Below are 25,252 nucleotides of genomic sequence, written 5' to 3'. Positions count from 1 at the left end.
GTATTTTCCACAGATTCCACTGGTTCAAATGACCATTTGCTTCAAATTACATAAATCTTGAACACTAAAAAGTTTGACTATAAATCCGTCATTATAGGACTTTCATTGTAATTCTTTTAAAGTGTGCATTAAGTGAAAACTGACATTTCAGAGTTAAGGCATAATACCATTTAACCCCACAGAGATCACTCTAATTGAGATGCTGTTGCTTTCTCTTTAATTCCAGATGAATATCAATTCACAACAGCCATAAAAAGAGTAGAGTTACATCAGTTTCTACCGGGATTCAGTAGCCTCTTATGAATAAAGCCCTCATTATTCCACATCAAGCAGCATAAACATCAGAGGGAACATAAAAGGAAAAGAAATCTCTTCAATCTGTGACTGAAGCCAAAGACATTCCATGTGTGACTGGCAGCAAGAAGCCTGGCACAAAAAAAAGGAGGAAGTGAAATAAAACAAAAATAAGCTGCTCATTTGTGTGCAAAAACGAAGCGGGTCAAAGCTAGACTCATAAAGCAGCAGGCTCAGGTTTTAAAAGCAGGAGCGACATCAAATTCCACTGCCGGGAATTTGAGTCGGAAAATTAAAAGAAACACAAAGGAAAAGACAAAGGAACGCAATATAATTTAAAAACATTCATAATAATGTACTGAGACTGCAAAGCGCTGGCTTTTAAGTTAATTTGTTCATTTAAATTCTTTTAGAAAGCCAGGCCTGGGTAGCTGGCAGGTGCCGTGAGGGAAGCACAGTGCTGGAATTATCGGTGTTAGTGTTATACTACCACTCTGGCTGTTGGAGAGGTTTTGGTTATATAAGAGCCTTTGCTGGGGCTCACAACCAGTTCCACTGACTTCGATGGAGATTTGAGTGGAGATCTAATCGGGGACCTGCGAGGGGATCTGGGCGTAAGAGTGATTGCTTCCTTCATTGGGGAATCTGTAAGCAGCTTCAGCTCAGCCTTTTTTGCCTCTTCATTGTCCTCACTGGAGAAGACAGCCACCACCATTTTCACAATGCTTGCAGGCTCAGATGGAGAAGGGGTCTTTGCTTCCTTAACTGTGATCACCGGTGCTGTTATTGCTTCCGTGCCTGACAGGGTTGCAGGCTCGTGCGTCTCAGGGGAGACTGGTATGATCTTCACAGTTGGGGTGCTAGTTTGATCCAAGAGCTTTAGCTTTTCTACTGTGAGAGTTGGGGATGGAAAATCATCTTCTTTGGTGGTGGTCATGATCTTCCCTGTTGCAGTGTCATAGGACTTGCCAAGTGCAAATGCCTTTTTACGTACTTCCTCTTGTATGGCTGATGCATTTTTGAGAGCTACGTCTCCCAAAGCTTCGTCAGCAGTAACAGTGTTAGTACTGCCCACTATATTGTGTCCGACTATGTTTTTCTCGGGTACCTTAGGTGGAACCTTGTTTATAATTACCCAACCATCAGACTCCTACATATAAGATACAGAAAGGCATGTTAGGTACCACTGTGGGAGGTGTGGAAGACACACTTAAAGCCAATATAGATATCAGTACCTACCAACACGTTCTAATAGATCTTTAAACATCTCTTTAAAGGTATTTAATAAAATCGACCTGAACTCAAATCAGATAATTCTGTCTGCTTACAAAAAAGAGAGACAGTAAATAAATTACTTTAATGCACACTCGGAGCTATTTAGTTGGTCAGATTAAATTTCAAAGGCATCCAGTACCAAAACATTGTAATGCACCTACCACATCATCTTTCCCGTCCTCCAAGCTGTCCTGTTGGTTACCTCTAGCAGCCTCCTCCTTCTCATCCATCGTTTCTGAATCCTCTTTGGTCTGTATAAAGGGTAGAACGATAGCGATATCAGACACTTCTTTAAGAAGGCACATTGGGGAACATGACTCAGAGAGATCTATAGTGCACGAGCAGTCTGACATTTATATTCCACTGTTATTTTAAATGACATATTGCATAACTTTGCCCTGACCTGACTTTTGTCTGACACAGCAACAGCTCAGTCCTTGTTCATATGGTGACAGATATTAATTATAAGTGTATAGTTAATGAGTCAGAACAAAGATAACGGCATAAAAGCATAACAGAATGTGTAATGTATACAAAAATAAAACAGGATATAACAGGCTTGATGCATCTAATTAACAAACAATATTAAAAACCCGGCGGTAAAAATAAGGAATAAAAAACAAGCTTAAAACTTTTAAAGATATAAAATAATGCCTGATGTCATACAAATAATTTAAAGAGAGATTTTCACCATATTCTCTGAATCACTCAGATAACGTTTATGGAAGATTGTAACCTTGTAGCAGCTGTCATGTACATAGCTGCATGTCTCTCACTCATACTGAGAATCTAATTTGGCTTCAATCCAGGGATTCATGCATGCTGTGACAACTGTCAAGCCTGATTAATATAACCCATGATTTTTCCGCGCGAATCATTTAGATAAAATATTTACATGTATACGTTATGAAAATAATCATCAGGAATAAAAAAATAAATAAATGCCTGCAGGTATGCAACTGCTATAGAACAAAGACAACTTTTCTTGCACTCCCTGTGCAGTTGAAAATGATTCCTCCTTCCCTGAAATGGGTATGTGAAGCTGCTCGAGACTATTGTTACCTCCAACCACACTTTCTTTATGTGGACCATTTGATGACGCTTTATTTACAACCATGCTGCAAAAAATCAATGCGACAATCTTGAGGAAAATCAGTAAATCATTCTCCGCTTTTATCTAAAGCATTCATTCAGATCCAATTCAAAGAGATTTTAAACAAGCCCCAATCATTTTCCCAACATCTGTCAGCTGTGGCGGTCACAGCACTAATGTCTCAAGGTTAAGAGTGTTGGAAATAATTCAGCCTTTACTAGGTACATTCAGTAACCTGCACATCATCATTAAAATGTCTCTGAAGAAAGCAATTTGTCTACAAGACACAGCATCAAAATGGCCGATCATAAAAAAAAATACTAAATCTTTTTGAATGCTGGCTGAGTGACTGGGTCAATACTGTGCTTACATCCTCAGGCTCCAGCGGTTCAATCATAGGAGCCTCGTCTTGCCGTGGGGATCGCAGTGGGGATGAGGAGAGACGCTTCTCCCACTCTGTTAATCCCGATTTATTAGTGCCTCCTTCAAGAAAAGTCCTCTTCAATTCACTAATATTGGTCTGGTGTTTCACCATTTCATCTGGTGTTTGATCCAGCTCCTGATAAAAACAGGAAGATTATGTTAATAAATAAAAATGTCACTGCAAACCTTAAGTCTGTTGTCATCACTTTTCCTGCAGTCAGAACTAGCTCCATCTTATACAATTCAATATTGAATGTACTTGGCCATCCATATTTAATGTATTTTTGTTTTAACATTGACCACTAATAGAGGTTAGTTTATACTGTACACTATTTCACATTATCTATGTCACCGTGGTTCAGTTATAATCTGACATGAAAAAGAATGTACTACAGGGAAGAAGACTATAATGGGGAATAAGGGGGTGATGGTGAAGAAGTCATATGAATAAGAACATTCAACTTGGTAAAGACCTACATTATTATATAAAAGTGAAAATCAACGAATGCACTAAAGAGCGCATTATATTAAGTAAAAGTGTATTAATAGGTTTCTACAATGAAGCATGTTAAAATGATTTAAACTACCATGACAACTGAAAGTTTTTGAATATCCTGTATTATCTTTTGTTATAATTTAAAATATGGGTTTAAGCAGTAGCATATAAAATAAGCACATAATGTACTAAAAAATTGTGTAAAACTTTTAGTTTAATTAAAAAAAAAAAAATCTAGATGAAAAAGCCTGTTCTGGATAGTTTGCTACTGACACCATCTAATACGGGGTAATGAAACCACACTAAGTCACTTAATTTACAAATATGGTGTGGGAATAAAACTCCAAAAATTTATTCTTTCATTTATTTTATGAATTGGTATTGGAAACATTAGAGACTTTGTGTACTAATATGCTGAAATGTTTCTTTGCACATTTACACAATCCACATTAAAATTCATAGGGTACTCACTTTAGGCTTTTTCCGTTACTGACCATACAACGGCAAAAAAAGAACAAATTTCACTGTCCATCTACTACTGCTTAACAAACTAGCATTGTATCTCAAACTGTAATGTACTGTGATGTACTGTAATTGTAGACCATTAGTGAGTAATAACACAAATGAGCTTTCCTATTGCAGTTTAAAAACCTATCACGCAGCTTTTTTTAACTACTGGAAAGTCTGTTTGTCAGTCTTTACTAGTCTTATATTTTCAAGACTAGAAAACGATTATTAGTGAAAGAGTTGTCACTTTGAGGTATAGCCCATTACAACAATATAGATGGCATCCATGGAATGTTTTAGGATTGATAGAGCTTGACAGTGTGTTTATAATGTGTGCATAAAGCCACTAAACATTTTACAGTTTAAACTGAAAACCTGACAGACACGATTGTGTTGGCTTTGCTGTGCTCACTAGTAAATGTCACATTTAAATCTTTTAAATGTACATAATGTATACAGTGTGTCACTGACACCATGTGTTACTGCTCATGCAGCAGACTGTAAAAATAGTGCAAAAAACATTTAAAGTCACTTATGCGGCACATATTGTACATATGTTTCTGACATAATAAAATGTTCAAATATTACAACAGTCCTATATTATAGATCTGAAATGTTATTCAATTCAATTCATTTTTATTTCTATAGCGCTTTCAACAATAGACATTGTCTCAAAGCAGCTTTACACAGATAACGTGGTAGGAAAGAATCAATAAGATTGTTCTTTATAAGTGTAAGTTTGTCCCCATTTTGTTTGGTATTTTCCTCAAGGCTTGGGGAAACATTTAGTTAATAATATTCGTTTTGGGTAATATGATAAAAGAGTTTGGGAACACTATCTATTAATCTAATATCGTCTGTTATTTATAGAAGCTTCTTTAGCGAAACAAACACAGTTGCCTTTAATAAAGCACTTATTTATAAATCTGACAGTGAACAATAAAGACATTTTAAAGTACAAAGCATTCAATTGAATAATAGATAGAATCCCATTCCTCATCTAATTGCCAGCATCTGACAAATAGCAAAAAAAACAACAAAAAAAAAAAACAAACAACAAATCTAAGTCCAAATACTTTGACTTACAGTGTATGTAATAACTGTAAGTAATACAAACAAATCAAACAAACAAATCCTCTCTACAGTGTCTGATATGTTGTCACTATATAATACATATAACAACAATATTTTTCAGTTGTTAGAAAAGAAAGCGAGCCAAACTTCCAATTTCATTATTAATGTTGAACCACAACCACAACACTTGACATTAAAACAGCAAGACACATTTAACAATGTGCAGTACTATGCACTTAGTTGTAGACGGAAGATGTTAAGAAAATGTCACAGCTATTACGTGATTTATAACTGTTCTGTTAGACAAATTCAACATAGGCCGAAAGCTTAGTTACTTCACCATTCACGAGATACTTGCACACACTTTTTTCTTATTAGTGTTTTGTTATCACTCCATGCACTACATCTCCCATTCCTTACCAACCTCCAGCATCAGTTTACTATGTCTGATAAACACATTTTCTCCTTTAATTCTCCTTATAAAACTGGGCTGCAAAGGGAAAGAGACATCGATTTATCAACCAGGAGCTTCCTACAGTCACAAATGATGAGCTTTGTGAAGCAGCTTCTTTTTTATTAACATTCTGGAAATATGATGTTTCTTAAAGTGTAGCTGCTGCTTATACTTGCTGTGGTATTTTCATTACAAGTGGTACTTTAGATTAATTTTAGACTTCTTTAGTTTGATATTTTAGACTCATGAGGAAACTTTTTTTTTTAAGTTTCTCAAACTGATAATGGTGCTACAGCTATAACAATCCTGATACCTGATATTTGGAATGAAACTAATAACATTCAGAGAGTCTTCTCACCTGGTTCCTTATTTCAGATTCATCTTCCTGATCCGACTGGCAAAGAGAGGCACAGGATTGAGCATTGTTATATCATTTAAAAAAATTTACAGAGTAATAGTGCATCAGATATGTCAGTGAAAACAAAAATGAGGATGATGAATGAATTGTTGATCTAACAGGAAATAAATAATAATGGCGGACAAAATTCACAAACAGAATTCACAAACAAAATTCAGTTTTCTGAATTTCAATATCTGCTTCCCCGCCAATTGTAAACCTATGACTGCAAAAGGGTCAAATACCAATAATTTAGTGCTACACAGCACTTTAATCGAATAGTAATATGTTAATTAATTACTAAAATGTATCTCAATTGTGAAATTTATATAGAGATGCAGTTACAGTATATACAGAGATAAGCTTTAAGATTTTTTTATTGTAATGCTGTAAAACATAGAGCTTAATTCGGGGCTATAGATCTTAAAATCTAGCAGTGGTGGGCAGTCAGGGCCAGCAAAGCCTTCTCTATCAGAAGCACTGACCTACATTTACAACCCAAATTTTAATATTTGTTCCATGAAATTGGATTAATTTATTCCCAACTGTTTATTCTCTTCATTTCGTAGCGTTTCTTTCGGCTGAACTGCTTCCACTATGTGTATATGGATGTTTTTTTTTTGTCCAATCAGATTTCAGCCTCCATGTGCTGCCATGTCAATCTGCTCGGCGCCTTCAAAGTCAGTACTGCTGGCCTTTTTATCTTAGTCTCTATAACAAATAAATCTGTTTGTTTAACCAATCAAATTTGCCTCACAGGGCAGCTACCTGGCCCAGAATAGAGTCAGCGTTTTCCCGTCCTCTGATTGGTTGGTCAAAGGGAAACTGTTACAGCCAAGTTCGACTGGCAAAACACGTCTGTAGCGCTCTGCACACATTAATACATCTGAATTAGACTTTTTTATGCCTATGGAGGAAGAGAAATTTATTTGGTCTCTGACATACTTAAAAATCAATTTTCAAGAAAAGCTAGACATTGTGAGGAGGTTGGCCAACCCCGAAGCTAGCTAGCTTGTCTCAGTCTGGGAAAGGGTTTGTTTACCACTTCCAGACCTGCGAATACGAGTGGTACCACTGGATTACAGCCTCTGAGGAGCGGTGCAAATTATGAATCTGCATCTCTGGTGAGTAGATTATATTTTATTATTTTATTTACATTTTTATGTTTTTGTCATGTTATTAGACAAATATTGATTCTAAACTGCTCCAGATGATGTATGTGCACAGTTGCGGTTGTAGTGTAGAGGTTTTGAACTTAAGAGGTGGTTTAATTAGGGGAAAGTCCGCCTTGAAGGCCCAGGTACCAAATGCACGGCCTGCCACTGAAATCTAGTGGTTTTAGACAAATGAGAAATCTGTAGATACCACTATAGCAAACTGTTAAAACAATGACTACAGAAAAAAAAAACGCTGTTATGTTCAAATACACCATACGGACAATTGTCTGTAGACACCTAAAACATAAGATTTGCATGTGCTTTTTGAACCTCCTATTCCACGTTTAGTCCTCCATTTGCTGTTTTATAGAACCTGCACTCCTCTTTAAAGATGTTCCACTAGAATTTAAAGTGTTTTGTGAATACATTTGTATTCATTCAGTCACAAGAGTAGGAGTAAAGTCAGGTACTGATGTAGGGTGAGGAGGCCTGGGGTGCAGTCAGAGTTCCAATTTATCCCAGATGTGTTCAATAGGGTTGAGGTTAGAAATCTATATCAGGCCACTCAAGATCTTTCACTCTAACCATATCCTCGCAGAGCTGACTTTGTGCGAAGAGGCATTGTAATGCTAGTATAGACTTTTTTTTCCTTGTTCATGTAAAGGGAAACTGTAATTCTACCACATCTAAAGCTGTTCTATAAAACTGTGTGCCTCCAACTTTGTGGTAATAGTATTGGGAAAAAACTACATATGGTTGAAAAATTCAGGTGTCCCAATACTTTTGCCCATATAGTATATATTGTAAAAACACAATATTTTGCAATGTAAAATAATATATACTTAATGAAAACAAACAAAGAAATTAATAAATGTGCTGATGTGTGTGGAAAAAGGTCATGAGCTATATTACAAACCTCAGTAGCCGTCAATTCACCATCAATAGCAGTGTCTGTAAAATCAGTCTGTAATGTGCAAACAAGCACACATCCATTTGAAAGCATGCAAAGAAAAAAAAATCAATCTATTATGTCTTGTATAGTTTGCATAAATTGCACTGTATGCGACATGTTGCCAAAGGGAAATAAACACTTTGAGATGTGCTGTTAGTTAAAAATGTGAAACATTTATGTCACGTTTTATTACACAATCGTTTTATTATTTTTCTATCAGTAAAGAAAATAGTGGTGGTGATATTTGGTTGAGGTATATACTGTGGCAAATTTCTATCAAATGATGATATATTGCAGGTCATTAACCCAACTGCAAAGTCTTGCATAAGGAGGACTCATACTCAAGGAGGAAACATCCTGTTTCTGAATCTTTTAGCAGTGTTTAGTATGGCTGAGTAATAAATCATCTGCCACTTGTGAAGCAACATTTTCATTGAGGAAACAAAAGCCTCTTCCTTTTAGTCAAGTTCTCCAGGTTTACTAGGTATTTATTTAACAGCTTCAACTCCCTATAGTGAGGTTGCAAACAGAAATCACTTTACTGAATGGCTTAGGTGCACCCTAGTGCACCTAAAGTTTTCCTAATAGCAGACTATTCAAGTGAATGTAAATGTGTGCTATTATCCTCTAGCCTAGTAGTGGACAGTTATGTACATTCTGATCACAACTTAAATAAAATGACTTATTTTCCAATTACAAAATCAGTCAAATAATCCTGCAATCAACATCATACATTTTAATAACAGGCCATAAAATAGAAAAATATCAATACAAAATTTGACTGCAATGTTAATCACTGGCAGCAGAAATCTGAAATAGTTTTATATTTGGTCTAGGATTTGTTTGGATTTGTTCAGATTTAGGATTCTTTTGTACCCGTACAGAATATTATGAATATTAGCTTCTAGTACTGAATGAAGAATTAAGATATTATGTTAAAACCTGTGTTGATGTTCAATTACTCATGAGCTGCAAATAATGTGTGATTAAATACAATGCATAAATATTACTACTTCCATTTGTAAGGGGTTTGTTGTAGCAGGTTTCTAAGAAAAAATGCTGATAAAAGACATCCTACCCGTGTGTCTTGTCGAACAGGACTTGGTGGACTTGGCAGGGACAGTTCTGTAGCCTTGGTTGTCTCGTCCTCCTCCTCAACAACAATGTTTTCTAGAAGCACCGCTTCTTCCTCCTCTGATTTCTTCTCCTCTGCCTTTTTCTCTGGTGTAATTGTGGTGATGAGGTCACTCATGGCGATGCCCTTTGAAGCTCCGTACAATGCTGTGCCCATCTCTACAACACACACACACACACACACACACACACACACACACACACACACACACACACACACACACACACACACACCATGTCCTTTATTGCATAATAATTAAAATATGCAGTATGCAGAATGTTTAAAGCATGGGGGTTGATGTCATGACATTGCAATCAAAAGTAGCAAAGCCATCTTGCATTCATTTTCAAACCTACAGGGACTATGAGAACAGCATAAAGCAAAGGCGAAATCAACATACAAAAAACACAAAGATGCAGTTTTTATTTCCAGATAGTGGCCTTGATCTACTACAAGACTCAAAAGCAATATTTAAGCAACACTATTATGATTCTTTTTTTATAGATGGTAAACAGTTAAAGTTACAGTAAAAGCCCAGCAACCCTTTCATTCCATTAACCATACAACATTTTATACCAGTTTACAAATCGTTAGTTTATTCGTTAGGTTTAATTAGGTGCTTTACTGCTTTTCACCCCTTCTACAGTTATAAAATAAATTGTCATTGTCATACAATAATTCATATCTTTATACATAGATTTAGTTAAATGTGGGCATTTTGCTAAATATTTTTTTTAAATATATAAATTAAATATTGATTAATTCAAAAGACTTTTAATTATACTACCATTGAGGTAGGTTAACATTTTTACACTTCATGTTACTCTATTTACAACTCATCCTTGTTTAGGACCAAAACTGTTTACACATTTATTACACAGGACATAAAGGCCATGACCAGTTTACTGAAATGCCATCATTCTTAAAACGATGCTCAATATAACTTTTCTCCTGATTTGATTTAAAAGCACATCATTTTTTTTTTCTTTCTTTTGGCTTCTCCCATTAGGGGTCGCTACAGCGGATCATCCACATGTATGATTTGGCACATATTTTAAGCTGAATGCCCTTCCTAACACAACCCTCCCCATTTATCCGGGTTTGGGACCGGCACTAAGAGTGCACTGGCTTGTGCAACCCTAATGGCTGAAAAGCACATCAATTATGTCTCTCTTTTCTTTTTATACTAAATAATGTTTATAGACTTATTTTAAACAATTCTTCATGTAATTCAGTTGTGTTTACTATATTCTGTAGATAAGGATGGCAGTACATAAGTGGCATAAATCCCAAAAATGCTTACAATTTGTTTTTTTATGCCTGTATGAGGTGAAGATTAGTGCTAAAAGTGATACATGTCGAGTAAAACAGGCTAGTGGTAAAAAAAACAGGCTAATTAATACAATATATTGAAGCCATTGGTCATTTCAGTTTCTCCATAGTTACTCTTGCATGACAAAATACTATTGAACAAGTGATGGTAACTACCTAACTACCCTAACTACTGGCAAATCTTGTATCCATGTCACAAACCTTACATTATCACACTAACATTTATAGTACATTAACTTTACACTAGTAACACTTTATTTTTCTGCAAGAATGAATAGTTTGTGAAAATTAATTTGCTGTGAAAATATTGCTGAGATATTATTGCAAACTGTAAGAAGACAGACTAGCAGAAAGGCATTGGACATATTTAAATGACTGGACCAAACCTGCCCAACATTACAGATACTGCATGAGAGCTTCACATTTTACCAGGATAATACAAAGGACAAGTTGTCGCTCAGTAATATGACAAAAGAACAGTCTACTTTTTTCATAATAAAAATATCAGATGGGAACGTCAACATATAAATGCATAATGACTGACAGTCCGATCCCCTTTTCCCTTTATCACTTCAGCAACGTTTCAATCAGTGGTCTCATCTTCACGTTTCTCGTTTGGAAGATTCAGTGATGTGCTGCGCTCGCTTTCTGTTACAGTAAACAGAGAAAGTCCACTAATGTGAAATAAAAACTGTAAAATACAACACTTAGCTAACATTACACATTAACAGTATACAGTAGCGGACAGTATAATTAATATTAAAAATAACACATACGTATATTCAGTATACAGCAAAAATTTTCTCTAAATCGTGGTCATATAAAAAAAAAAAAAAAACTAAAGTAAACAATTAAAAATTTGTTTAGACAACAAGTTGGATTGCAAATTACCAAAACGGTAGTGTACACACACCACTACATTCTTGTCTATAGTTCTGTTAATGAACTCCATGTGTATGATATGTATGATTTTTTTTTAAGTAAAGGTGGATATATGTTTTCATTTGTACCTTTTTGGATTATTTTAGATTTATTCTTAATTTCTTTATGACCCAACAGCTTAATGTCTTCGATTTACCCTCGGGAATTTCCTGCGATTTGGTCAACCAGAAACCTTTGAAGTAAAGGTGGATATACGTTTTCATTTGTACCTTTTTGGATTATTTTAGATTTATTCTTAATTTCTTTATGACCCAACATCTTAATGTCTTCGATTTACCCTCGGGAATTTCCTGCGATTTTAGTCAACCAGAAACTTTGAAAAGTACTTTGAAATGACCAGTCAGTGATATGAGCCATGCTTACAAATATTCCCAGAAGACAAAAGAGTAAAAAGCTAAGCAAGGAGATTCTGTAGCTAGCAGTGAGCTTGTACATGCTGGGCTAAGAGCTTAAACAGTCAAAAGCATGCAGAGCTGGCCTGAGAATTGCAGCAGACAGACAAGTCCATTGCATCTATAAACTTCCAAATTAGCAAGCTTTTAAGGTCTAGGCTGGGGTTGTACTGTAGATGCACATATCTACCTGCTGGATTAGTGCCATTCATAGTGATAAGCGGTTTAGGTCCTGGGACTATAGTCGATGTAATTTGGGGGATGCTCCGCTGAGCTGAGGAAAAAGTCAACAGCAAAAGAAGACTTGCTGACTGGACAAATGAAAAGATGCCACGTGTCTTAAAACTAAGATTCAGCTTTCCTATATAATTCATTCATTCATTTGTATATTTGTATGAAATTTAGGGGGAAAACACATAAAGCATATAACAGCTGCATGTGCTGAAATCTTGCATATGCCTGATGCTTTTAATGTGGTTTTTTTATGTTTAAATTGCGCTTCCTGTAGAAGACTTGTACTAAAGAAATTTCATAATCATCATTCCTCCAGCAACCACATTTTTTACTGTTGCTCAAACTATGTTTATATTCGCTTAATACAGCTCGGCTGTCTTCTTTTTCCTAAAAAGCAGTCCACAAGGTGTACAAGTTAAACAAATAGCAGCATGTGTTCGTTTTGTGATGACAGACTATGGACAATTTGCTTCAAAGGACACAAGACTGCTAAATCAAGTTCATTCAGTGTTTATCTGAAAAGCTGTATGACGCAGCAATAAGCAGTTAGCATATGCATTGCACTGGAAGCCCTAAAAGTGACAGGTACTGTATCTCACATATATCTACAGTTTGTATCATTTTGTAAAAGCATTTTGCATGAAAAGTTGTAATCAACCTGCAACTCCTAGCTATTACTTATAGGTGCTAATGCAAATTATGTTCTTTATGCCTCTTTAAAAGTTGGCTATTTTACACATTTATGATCAAGACCAGCACAGAAGTTGATTTGTTCATTGTAATTTCTTAATTCAGTAAATACACATGTTCAATATGTGTTATGTACAAATCAGGGTGTCATTGTGATCCAAGTATTTTAACAGAGAGATTCAAAACCCAAGTGATAAAATGTGTTTTTTGTCTGATATGTCTAATATATTGTGTGTGATATGCAGTTACTGACACAAAAGGAAGTTTAACCATAGTCCTCTTTTACAGTATAGAAGAGCTAATTATAAAGGACACATAATAGGAACTACATTAGGAACAACATTCCTTAATCTATAATTTCATTTCAGGCTCATTTCAGTGAATTACATCAATGAAATGTTTCCTCACTAAATCCAAAAGAATAATAACATTAGTAGTCAAAACCCCAGTGTTAAAACTGAGATTCAAATTCAAGTCTGCTGGCTTCCGTAAGCTCTTGGGGAGCAATATGATTTTAATTTATTCCATTAATTAGAAACAAGGGTGAAGAAAATAAAAATGCAAGTGTGCATTTGGCAGCAGACATTTTAAGACTTCCCTGTGGTGGGTCTTTCTGTCTTGCTCTCAACAATGTGTTTTAGGAAAAGAAAGGAACAAAATAATGTTGGAGTTCAACAGAGAAGCCGCCCCAGCACAGCAACAAGCACTTCTCAGAAGAGACACCAAAAAGCAACTTGGAAGACATTGATGAAGGTCTGGTACCAGCTAATAAAAACAGTGGGTAGAGAAAGAGTAAAGGCCATGCTGGATGAAAAAGGCAATGTGAACACAAAGGATAACAATGACACTAACTCCACTGAGGCTGACTGACATGCTGCCATTAGCAGAGGCACAAAAACATGTTGGCATCATTGTGGGGAAACAGTTTGGATTGCTAAGGTGTGTGAGCTCTTGGCCAAGTAAGATTAAGAAACACAATACCACTGTTAAACTGATTATGGTAATGGAGTGTGTAAAAGGCAAACAATTTCTACTGATACAGTATAAGATACTACAGTCACAAATGTATTATAATTACTTTATGCTAGACAATGTCTTATAGTAATTCACTACAGTAGCTGGAACTGGTAGTGGGCTTTGCTTAAGCCTGTTTTATCAGAGGAAATAATGCTTTAACAATGTCACTGAATAGCACACCAGCTCTGCAGTCATTAAACTTGACCTTACTCTTTAAATTAAAGACACACTTTTAACTGAACATTAATCAGTTTTGCATTTTGAGCTTGTAAAATATTTTAATTAGTAAAGATAAATTTACATAATGCAATCCATTTAGGCTCAGGTTTTTAATGCCTTAATAAGTAGCAGCAATTTTGTTCAGTTATGTTAATCACTTCCTTATAACTGTATAGATTTAATTTGCATAACTTAAAAATTTTATATGCAAACACATTGAATCTAGCACTTCACCATAGACTACAGATATACTAAACAAAAGACTGAACCAACCTCCATCTAGACTGCGGGACATGATGTAGCGTTTGCTGGTGGAACGCTCGAAGAAGGGAGCTGGACGAACTATTTGTGAACTGGCCCTTCTCGTTTGGACTTGGGTTCGGCCACTGTAGCGGAACTTGGAACCAAGAGTCAGGAACTTCTTAGGTGGAGTTTCGGGAGATACCAACCTAATAAATAATGTTCATATGCTTTGGTTACCTAATGCTAATAGGTCAGTGCAACAACGATCACATTTCCAAACAGATATCAAAATTGTATTATTCACCAAAGTCAACAAGCCTTTACAAACTGCACATAAAATCCTTAAATTATACAGTATACACACACAATATGGACAAAAGTATTGAGACATTCCAACATTTCCCAAAACTGGAAGTACACAAATGTATAGGGTGTCTTTGGATGCAGTAGCAGTCAATTTTCCTTTCACTTAAGCTAGGGGACACAAATCTGTTCCAGCATGACAATGCTCTAAATCACAACATAAGGTTCATGAAGATATGGTTGGAGTTAAAGATCTTGTGTAGCCTGCTATAGAGCTTCAGCCTTAACTGACTGCATCCCAGGACTCCTAATGCATGATAGTAGTAATAGCTAATAATAATATTATCTAATAATAATAATATCTAATAATGATGCCCTTCAAAATCTAGTGGAACATTTTCCCAGAAGTGTAGAGGTTTTTATAAAAACAAATGGGGACTAAATGTTGAATGAAAGCCAAACATCTATTAAATGTTACTTGGGGCTTTGTTTTGTTAAGGAAATGATAGTTCACTTTTCTGTGGGCCACTTTTCCACATCATTAAGAGTGTGTAATTTTACCCCAAGATACAGTTTACTGCTCAGAACTGTAGGTTGCTTTCCTTTGGAGCTTGAATTTTAGAATGTGTTGATGAATTTCTATCATCATTATGGCTTGTAGTGATTGATTAATTAACATTGATAGAATGAGTCTTTAGTTCAAGCTCTTGGCAACAGTCAGAGTGAAAGTTATTCTGGTTAAAAAAGGTCTAAGGCCAGAAGACTTTTTGAGGTTTATGCTTACTCTGTAACATAAACATTTATTTTTGAAAACAAGTGATACTAACCAAACAAGTTAAATGCTCCAGAATAAAATAAACTATAGACTGATAAATTCGAGAAATTTCCCCAATGTGGGACAAATAAAGGTATATCTTATCTTATAGGTATGGCATAATTTTACAGCATATTACATAATAACTCTGGAAAATTACTGCTGTATAATAAGTTAAAACAATTTCTGTAATAAAAACAAAATAATCATATTTAATAAGGTACTATCACACATCACACACCCCCTTACTGATTATTTTCCCATAGCTGTATGTCCTTTGTATGTCCCCATTTCTACTCTTTACATAACCCAATTTCTAAACCATGAAAATGTAAGAACTGACCAAAAGTTATTACTAATCATTGCAGACTATTAAAAAATAAAATCCCCCTACTTTTATAATTCTCACCTGAAAAAGGTGTGGTGCTCCACACAAACCTTCCACAGTCTCTTGGCTGCTCTATGATTGGGGAGTTTAAAGCCGATCGTGCTTTCAAACTGCTCAAACTAGACAATAGCAACGTACAAAAAAACACATTTCGTTCATTTGTCAGCATTTTGCATTATAAGTCATTGCAGTATGTAAGTTCTGAATTCACCTCTCCAGGTCGGATTTTGATGTAGAAGTTATTCCTTTTGTAGGAGATCTTGAGGACTTTGGGCCAAGCAAACCTGTTTATGCGCAGCCGGTCACGGTAGATAAGGAGGCCAGATGAACACACTCCTAGCATTATCTCCACCCCCTCTGAGTCCTAAAGAATAATCAGATACATATATCTGGGACATTGCATAAACAAAGAAACAACAATCACAGGACAAACAGCTTAAGTTTTCTAAATGGCTCCAAAGTAATATGTCAAATTTTATAAAAAAATTTTTTTAAATCTTTCAGTAGAGATCTGCTGGGAGGCAAAATGCTCTGCTGATGTATCAAGCCTATCAGAAAAGTTTAATGTTATCTTTTTATCAATGGCTGATCGAAATGTAAAATGATTTGTTAACAGTGTGACACCGTAATAACGCAATGTTGAGTGTACAGATGTGAAGAAAAATTAAATGTGGAACCAATGTTAAGCAGTCCATGAGGTAAGACCCCTGAGAGAGAAGAAAATGCACTAGACATTCAGCAGGCAATGTGAAGCCTAATCTGGTTCTTTTTTGGGCTGTGTAAATGTCATTGGTCAGCCCCACATTTCTTTGTGCTCCAATTGTGTGCAGTACTAGCACAGCATACAATTCTCTGACAGGTCCGCTTCAAATGATCGCTCACAAAACGAATGCAATTTTGTTTCTCGTCTGTGCGATGGGTTATCACAATGAGGGTTACTGAGATTTTTTGGGCATTCAGAATATGACATAAAAATAAGCCTTTCAAAGATGGGTATGCATTTCACAGCTGACAGATGCTGTTCAAAACACTATTGGCATCTACTTAATGCAACATCTAGAATAAACAATCACAACTGGCTTTGCACCTATTAATTATTAGGGATATTAGGCAACTATTAAGCCTACACACACACAAAAAAAAAACCATTACAACAATCTTTCAAGAAGTTTTCAGGATAGGATAATGGATGTCATAAATACAAGTGGGTGTTTAACACCTTCTGATGTGACTAAAGCTATTTGTTAATGTGATGTTTAATTGATAGTGATGGAACGCTTTAAAAAATGTTTACAAAGTAATGAATGGTTTACAGAAATGATAGCTTGATTACCCTGGGACTGAACAATGCTTTCTATGGTAACATGTAAAACAAGTAGAACTATGAGAAGATCTTTTTCTGGGGAATGTAACCTCTGCAAACAGGCATACTGAGAATAGGCAGTGGGCCACAATAGTGTATGTATTGTGGCTAAATCAGCTGCAGCTCAGACAATGGGACTCTTCACTTCATGGTCATGCACGAAGACTAAGGTCAGACGGAAGAAGCATACAAACATACAAGGACACACAGATGCACAAATGCAGCCTTACCTCTCCTTTAGCTGGAGACAAGCACTCAAAGAAGCTTCCTACCAACTAGGCCATTCAGTAAAAAAAAAAAAGGGAAAAAGAAGAGGGCTGATCTAACCAAAGTGAGGGACATTTTCCATGCTCATCATTGCTTGGTCTCTTGTAATATAAGATGAGACCGCTCAATGACCATTTATGGGATGATATATATCTTACACATGAAAAATCACTGGGGTTAAAAGTGTTATGAAAGTTTTTTTGTTTTTGTTTTTTCCAACAGTCGCCAATTGTTTTAAAATTAACCTGTAATGAAACAATCATTAATGCTTCCATGCTCTATAATTTGCAAAAGAAAATTATGTTTTCACAAGCAAATGTAATTAATTATTATTATTATTTTTTTTAAGTATTATGCAATATGAAAAATAGTCTAATATTCTTCATCAACTGACAGATTATATTTAATGCCACTTACTATTAAATTAGTTTGACAGAATGTTTACCTCATAATTGTTTATTCAGCCCTAAGGGGAGCCTCATTACACCAAATTGCACAACAAAACTTTTTTTCCAATAAGAATTACATTTGGTTTAATTTAGTTCAAATGCTGCATATACTGAAGTAGATAAAACAATAATATTCTTCAACGTGTCAAATTTTTATCTACTTTGCAAAAGGCTACATAGGTAAACCTATCAATATCTTTATAAACCAACACCACAGAGCAAATTAATTTGTTATAATGTTATATATGCCAAATTGTGCCTTTGTAATGCGAGGGGTAAATATTCCTTACACTGCACTTTGGACATAAAATGCTACAAAAAACACACAGAGATACATAAAAAATAACACATAACATAAAGTATGTCACTTATAAGTGAATTGGCATTTTAGAAACATACAGTGGGTACGGAAAGTATTCAGACCCCCTTAAATTTTTCACTCTTTTTTATTTTGCAGCCATTTGCTAAAATCATTTAAGTTCATTTCTTTTCCTCATGAATGTACACACAGCTCCCCATATTGACAGAAAAACACAGAATTGTTGACACTGTTGCAGATTTATTAAAAAAGAAAAACTGAAATATCACATGGTCCTAAGTATTCAGACCCTTTGCTCAGTATTTAGTAGAAGCCCCCTTTTGATCTAATACAGCCAGGAGTCTTTTTGGGAGGGCTGCAACAAGTTTTTCACACCTGGATTCAGGGATCCTCTGCCATTCCTCCTTGCAGATCTTTTCCAGTTCTGTCAAGTTGGACGGTAAACGTTGGTGGACAGCTATTTTTAGGTCTCTCCAGAGATGCTCAATCGGGTTTAAGTCAGGGCTCTGGCTGGGCCATTCAAGAACAGTCACGGAGTTGTTGTGAAGCCACTCCATCGTTATTTTAGCTGTGTGCTTAGGGTCATTGTCTTGTTGGAAGGTAAACCTTCAGCCCAGTCTGAGGTCCAGAGCACTCTGGAGAAGGTTTTCGTCCAGGATATCCCTGTGCTTGGCCGCATTCATCTTTTCCTTGATTGCAACCAGTCGTCCTGTCCCTGCAGCTGAAAAACACCCCCACAGCATGATGCTGCCACCACCATGCTTCATTGTTGAGACTATACTGGACAGGTGATGAGCAGTGCCTGGTTTTCTCCACACATACCGCTTAGAATTAAGGCCAAAAAGTTCTATCTTGGTCTTATCAGACCAGAGAATCTTATTTCTCACCATCTTGGAGAACTCCATGCGGGTTTTCATGTGTCCTGCACTGAGGAGAGGCTTCCGTCGGGCCACTCTGCTATAAAGCCCCACTGGTGAAGGGCTGCAGTGATGGTTGACTTTCTACAACTTTCTCCCATCTCCCGACTGCATCTCTGGAGCTCAGCCACAGTGATCTTTGGGTTCTTCTTTATCTCTCTCACCAAGGCTCTTCTCCCCCGATAGCTCAGTTTGGCCGGACGGCCAGCTCTAGGAATGGTTCTGGTTGTCCCAAACATCTTCCATTTGAGGATTATGGAGGCCACTGTGCTCTTAGGAACCTTAAGTGCAGCAAAAAAATTTTTGGAACCTTGGCCAGATCTGTGCCTTGCCACAATTCTGTCTCTGAGCTCTTCAGGCAGTTCCTTTGACCTTAATGATTCTCATTTGCTCTGACATGCATTGTGATCTGTAAGGTCTTATATAAACATGTGTGTGGCTTTCCCAATCAAGTCCAATCAGTATAATCAAAAATTTCTGGACTCAAATGAAGGTGTAGAACCATCTCAAGGATGATCAGAAGAAATGGAGAGCACCTGAGTTAAATATTTGAGTGTCACAGCAAAGGGTCTGAATACTTAGGACCATGTGATATTTCAGTTTTTCTTTTTTAATAAATCTGCAAAAAGGTCAACAATTCTGTGTTTTTCTGTCAGTATGGGGAGCTGTGTGTACATTCATGAGGAAAAGAAATGAACTTAAATGATTTTAGCAAATGGCTGCAATATAACAAAAAGTGAAAAATTTAAGGGGGTCTGAATACTTTCCGTACCCACTGTATATGATCAACAGTGTGACAGGAAAACATACATTCTAGAGTCATTCTTGGCATTAATAAATGATGTATGTAAGAGACATGAACTATACACATGTACACACAAACATTGCATCAGTATGTGCGTGCACCTTGGGAAAACCTTTTCATACATATAGTTTAGAAAAACTACAGGCTAAAATATAACATTCTCCGATTTGCATGTAAACTTATACATATACTTAAACTAATAATTCTATTTAATCTGTGAGGAGAAAGAAGAACGCTCGCTGTGACCCAGGACCATCACAGACTTTTCAACATTTGTATCTCTTTACAAACTATTAATTAGCCTTATATCCATTTCAAAACAGCAAGTAGCTATCCAACAATTTGCTCAAAGATTGACATTCAATGTGTGAGCAAAGCAGATTCATTATATTTTCTTTACCACCATATTTGTTTAACTGACTTTACCCAATACAAACTGGCAGATTTATTTTAGAAAAACAACAAAAATGTATGTATGTATACGTACATATATTAGAGGTGTAACAGTACATGTATTTGTTGCAAAATATTTCGGTACAGGGCTTTCAATTCGGTACACAGGTGACAGGCAATTTTTTTTAGTCTTTTCTTCGCACTTTGAGCATTTTTTATTATTTTTATTATTATTATTGTTAAAGAACCACCAGCCACGCCTGCCTCCTGCACTCCAGCACACTCGCTCAGCCTCTCCTTCCTACTAATCACCCACACCTGTCTCAAATCTACACTCCCCTTTATAAGGCCCCCCGTTCCCACTCGCTCACCATCCGATCTACAGTTTGCACTATAGATCATCCCTGGACTTCCTATGCTCTGTACCCTACCCGTTTTTCAGTTTTTGCTTCTCTGGAAACTAAGGCAAATAAAACTTAATTGACTTTATTCCGGTTTTCGACTCTTAATCCATGTGTGACAGAAGATCGGACCATGAACCGATATCTTACCTCGATGTATCCACAGCCAGTTCCCATCTCGGATCCTATTAAGGAACTCGCCGCCTCTCTTTTTACCAGTGGGGGTTTACCACCCACCTCCAGCAGCCCAATGGCTCTTCCAGCTTCTTATTCCGGGGACGCGGCTGAGTCCAACGGCTTCCTCCTGCATGTCAACCTCTATATAGAGATGCAGCCTCCCAAGTTTCCCAGCGACTGATCCAATGTAGCGTTTCTGATTTCTTTGCTAACCGAGAAAGCTCTGTCATAGGCAAGGGCCATATGGAGCGCCAATAGCGACATAACTACCTCATACAAGCGTCTAAACCCCCGGCAAGCTAAATAAGCCCTATTTCTCATACGCTTCCACTTCAACATGACAGAATGGCAAGCCCTGTCTTGGATCCTTGGGCCCTGACAAGCCCACGGACCCCGAACCTATTGTTCCGCCCAATCTAATTCTTAGCCCTATTGTCTTGATCCGTGCGTGACAGAAGATCGGACCATGATCCGATATCTTATCGTTTTTTGCTTATTTGGGATTTGGAGGTGGAAATCCGGACAACGACCGAGGGAGCGTCAACCCGCACGGGATATCCAGAAGGGAAAACGCTTGTTTCTGGGCCTTGCCATCAAACCATGCTAAGTTCGATCCTCTGATCCTCCTGGCCGAAATTGTGTCTGACCGGGGACCCCAGTTCACATTCTGATGGAAAGCGTTCTTCCGGCTCCTAGGGGTCACGATCAACCTGTCATCTGGATATCACCCACAGACTAACGGCCAGACTGAGCGGAAGATACAGGAGCTGGGACGCTACCTCCGGTCTTACCGCAACAAGGATCAAGCTAGCTGGAACCATTTCCTTCCCTAGCCCAAGTACGCGCAGAACTTCTTGTGCCAGGAAGCCACCGGCCATGAACCCATTCTAATGCGTGCTAGGCTTCCAGCCACCGCTTTTCCCCTGGACGGATGAAACCCTTTACACCCCCTACCACAGAGGACCCTGGAGTCAATGTAGATCCTCCTCCTCCGGAGATACTGGATCAGCCATCAGTGTACTCCGTCCAGGAGATTTTGAACTTGGGACGTATGGATCGAAGAACGCTCTTGGGTCACCAGACAGGACGTATTGGACCCAGTGCTCCTGGAGGAGTTTCACGCAAGTCATCCTGACCGCCCCGCACCGCCGAGTTAGGGCATTAAGAGCCACCCCTGGAGGAGGAGGTAATGTCAGAGAACCACCAACCACGCCTCCCTCCTGCACTCAGCACACTCGCTCAGACTCTCCTTCCTACTAATCACCCACCCCTTTCTCTAATCTACACTCGCCTTTATGAGGCCCCCGTTCCCACTCGCTTACTGTTTGCACTATAGATCATCCCTGGACTTTCTATGCTCTGTACCCTACCTGTTTTCTGGTGTTTGCTTTTCTGGAAGCTCCTGCTTCGTGTACTAAGGCAAATAAAGCTTAATTGACTTTATTCCGGTTTCTGATTCTTGATCCGTGCGTGACCATTATTAAACATTAAAACATACACAACAATGCCAGGGGTAAAAAAAAAAAAAAGAAACTAAGTGTATTGTCACTGTAGCTACTCTTTTAGAGAACCACCAGTCACGCCTCCCACCAACGCTCAACACTCTCGCTCAGCCTCTCCCTGCTATTAATCACCAGCACCTGTTTCCCATTAACCCATTGCCCCTAAAAGGTCCCTCTTCCCTTCATTCGCCGTCCGATCAACCGTATACTACCTTAGATCACCCGGACTACCTACTGCTCTTGCGATCCCCCAAGTTTCCTATGCTCCTCGCTACACTTCTTGTGAAGCATGCTACAGCTAAGTCTATTCTTCCCTGCACTCCCATTTCTTATTCTCCTGTGTTTATTCTGTTAAAGATCAATTAACAACACCTTGTTTCGCTCCCGGATTATATTCCGACGTCTGGTGTTTCCGTGACATACTCACTCCGTACCTGAAATTAAATTTGTTTTGTGCATGCATTAAAATGATAAAGAATCGGTAGTGCTAGCGTCAACCACTATCCCGGAAAGGGCCCGTGGCTAACACTAGTGCTATGGATTCAAGATTTAAGATTTTTTTTTTGTCAAAAACAGTTATATGCATGATATAACTTGCAGGAGAAAATCCTGACAATTCCGAATATTGAGATAGTGAAAGAATAAAGGATGGAAGTAATGAAGACATTTGTTAAAGTACGCTAAAATAAGCAGAACAGTTAAGTAGATCATATCTTAAGAAAATTTAACATTTAAATGTAAAACACACACACACACACACACACACACACACACACACACACACACACACACACACACACCCTGTATTACCAAAATGGGTCTAACAAATGTAAACTATTTAATGAAATTTTTTCAATTTATTTCATTTAATCGATTTATATGTGCCGATTTATTTGATGACTCAATTTAATCAATATAATAAAAAAGTTTATTGCATGCATTTTATTTATTCTATTTTTATTTTAAAAAATTATAAAATATTATTTTATATATTATTTAACCAAGCAGGAATTTTATTTAAAATTGTTATTAAAATATAAACAGTTTAAATGTCGTTCACAAATATTAATAATAATAATAAACTGTGTTAATGGAAAATTACAAGCAATTTTATGTTTTGCATTTGTTCCCCCTAACTTTACCAAAATGTAACCTAACCATTACTTAAAAACCAAGTTACGTACCGAACCATGAAATCTGTGTACAGTTACACCCCTAAAAATAAATAAAATAAATAAATATATGTATATGTTGGACATCATTGGATCCAATATATTTTGCATTATGTTGGTCAGTGGAAACCTATTAATTAATGATGAGAGCTAAATTCAAAATAAAACAAAATAATTTTAAAAAATCAGCAATCACAGTCTACAGTAACAAACAGTAAATAAGATGAACTCAAAGTTTTATATTTTTATTGTTTAAAACAAATTCGTTTTGGAAGCAAATTCCTTTAAAATGACAAAAAATGTTAGTGTCATGTTAGAGGCTGTCATGATACAAGCTACTACATGACTCCAGTTCCCGCTTTCTTAGAATGATGTAACAATGCAAAAAGATAAAGCGAGTTTCTGTACCTTGGCATGATGTAGGTCCACTCCATACATCGAAAGCTTTTTGACGTTCTCTAAAAAATGCATTTCAGCCTCAGCTGGCATCATCCCTCTGGTGGAAGATGGACAATATATAATACACATTTTCCAAAAACCTGACTTTAATAGAGCTATAAGAATTTGCATTGTTAAACATTAAAATATACCATGCACAATATATACAACTATATACAGTATCTTACAAAGTGTGTACACCCCTCACATTTCAGCAACCATTTATTATGTTTTCAAGGGATAATACTATAGAAATGAAACTTGGATATATTTTAGATTCATTACTCTGCAGCTTGTATAGTAGTACAGATTTACTGTTCTCTGAAAATAACTCAACATACAGCCATTATTGTCTAAATAACTGGCAACAAATGTGACTTCAATAAAGACATGTCAAAAGAGTGTCGAACGTGTCAATATTTTGTGTGAGCACCATTGTGATGTAGCACTGGTTAAATCCTCCTGGACATGGAATTCACCAGAGCTGCACAGATTGTTGCTGGGATCCTCTTCTACTCCTCCATCATAATATTACGGAGCTGCTGGATGTTAGACACATGGCGCTTCTCCACCTTCCGCTTGAGGATGCCCCACAGATGCTCAATAGGGTTTAGGTCTGGAGACATACTTGGCCACTCCATCACCTTCAGCAAGGCTGTTGTCATCTTGGCAGTGTGTCTGGGTTCGTTATGTTGGAAAACTGCTGTTCGGCCCAGTTTCTGAAGGGACGGCATGGTGTTTTGCTTCAGTATGTCACAGTACATGTTGGAATTCATGTTTCCCTCAATGAACAGGACATGGTTCTATTAATCCATGTTATGGACAGGTTTTCTTCAGCAAACTGTTTGCAGACTTTCCTGTGATCCAGCTTCAGAAAAGGCTTTCTTCTTGGACGATGACCATGCAAAGCGGCTTGATGCAGTGTGCGGCATATATATTCTGAGCACTGACATGTGGACCTTCCGCTTCTGCAACCTTTAAAGCAATGCTGGCAGCACTCATGCATTTGTTTTTTTTAAGACAGCTTTTGCACCTCAACTCAACTTCTTTGATCAACCCTTGCAAGGCCTGTTCCGAGTGGAACGTGTCTTGGAAAACCTCCATGACCCTGGCCCTGGTCAGTAAAAGAGAATTGTACTCAAAGCATTACATTTTAACTGCTCTAATACAAGATACACAAATTTGTAAGGTCCTGTCAAGTAGACATATATATGAACA

The 25,252-nt window shown here is 37.1% G+C and overlaps 1 protein-coding gene across 31 annotated transcripts in view; it reads right to left on the bottom strand.

The window, feature by feature from the left end:
* The window catches only part of epb41l3a (erythrocyte membrane protein band 4.1-like 3a), a 79,191-nt gene that overhangs the window by 7,575 nt on the left and 46,364 nt on the right, over nucleotides 1-25,252 (bottom strand). For 9 of the 31 annotated variants that reach the window (XM_083544888.1, XM_083544886.1, XM_083544902.1 and 6 more), the window contains exons 8-19: nucleotides 24,005-24,092; nucleotides 16,043-16,195; nucleotides 15,853-15,950; nucleotides 14,357-14,532; nucleotides 12,114-12,197; nucleotides 9,201-9,415; nucleotides 8,087-8,134; nucleotides 5,975-6,010; nucleotides 5,587-5,652; nucleotides 3,033-3,221; nucleotides 1,731-1,820; nucleotides 785-1,444 (exon numbers count right to left, since the gene is read on the bottom strand). In XM_083544888.1, coding sequence (XP_083401014.1) covers nucleotides 785-1,444; nucleotides 1,731-1,820; nucleotides 3,033-3,221; nucleotides 5,587-5,652; nucleotides 5,975-6,010; nucleotides 8,087-8,134; nucleotides 9,201-9,415; nucleotides 12,114-12,197; nucleotides 14,357-14,532; nucleotides 15,853-15,950; nucleotides 16,043-16,195; nucleotides 24,005-24,092 — 1,903 coding nt within the window. The remainder of the gene's footprint in view (nucleotides 1-784; nucleotides 1,445-1,730; nucleotides 1,821-3,032; nucleotides 3,222-5,586; nucleotides 5,653-5,974; nucleotides 6,011-8,086; nucleotides 8,135-9,200; nucleotides 9,416-12,113; nucleotides 12,198-14,356; nucleotides 14,533-15,852; nucleotides 15,951-16,042; nucleotides 16,196-24,004; nucleotides 24,093-25,252) is intronic. The other 22 variants (XM_083544897.1, XM_083544901.1, XM_083544894.1 and 19 more) reach the window with 10 other exon arrangements.

This window comes from Silurus aristotelis (genome assembly GCF_946808225.1).
Source record: "Silurus aristotelis genome assembly, chromosome: 1".
NCBI lineage: Eukaryota > Metazoa > Chordata > Actinopteri > Siluriformes > Siluridae > Silurus > Silurus aristotelis.
The sequence above is the reverse complement of the archived record's forward strand: the minus strand, read 5'-3'. Positions and strand labels throughout refer to the sequence as shown.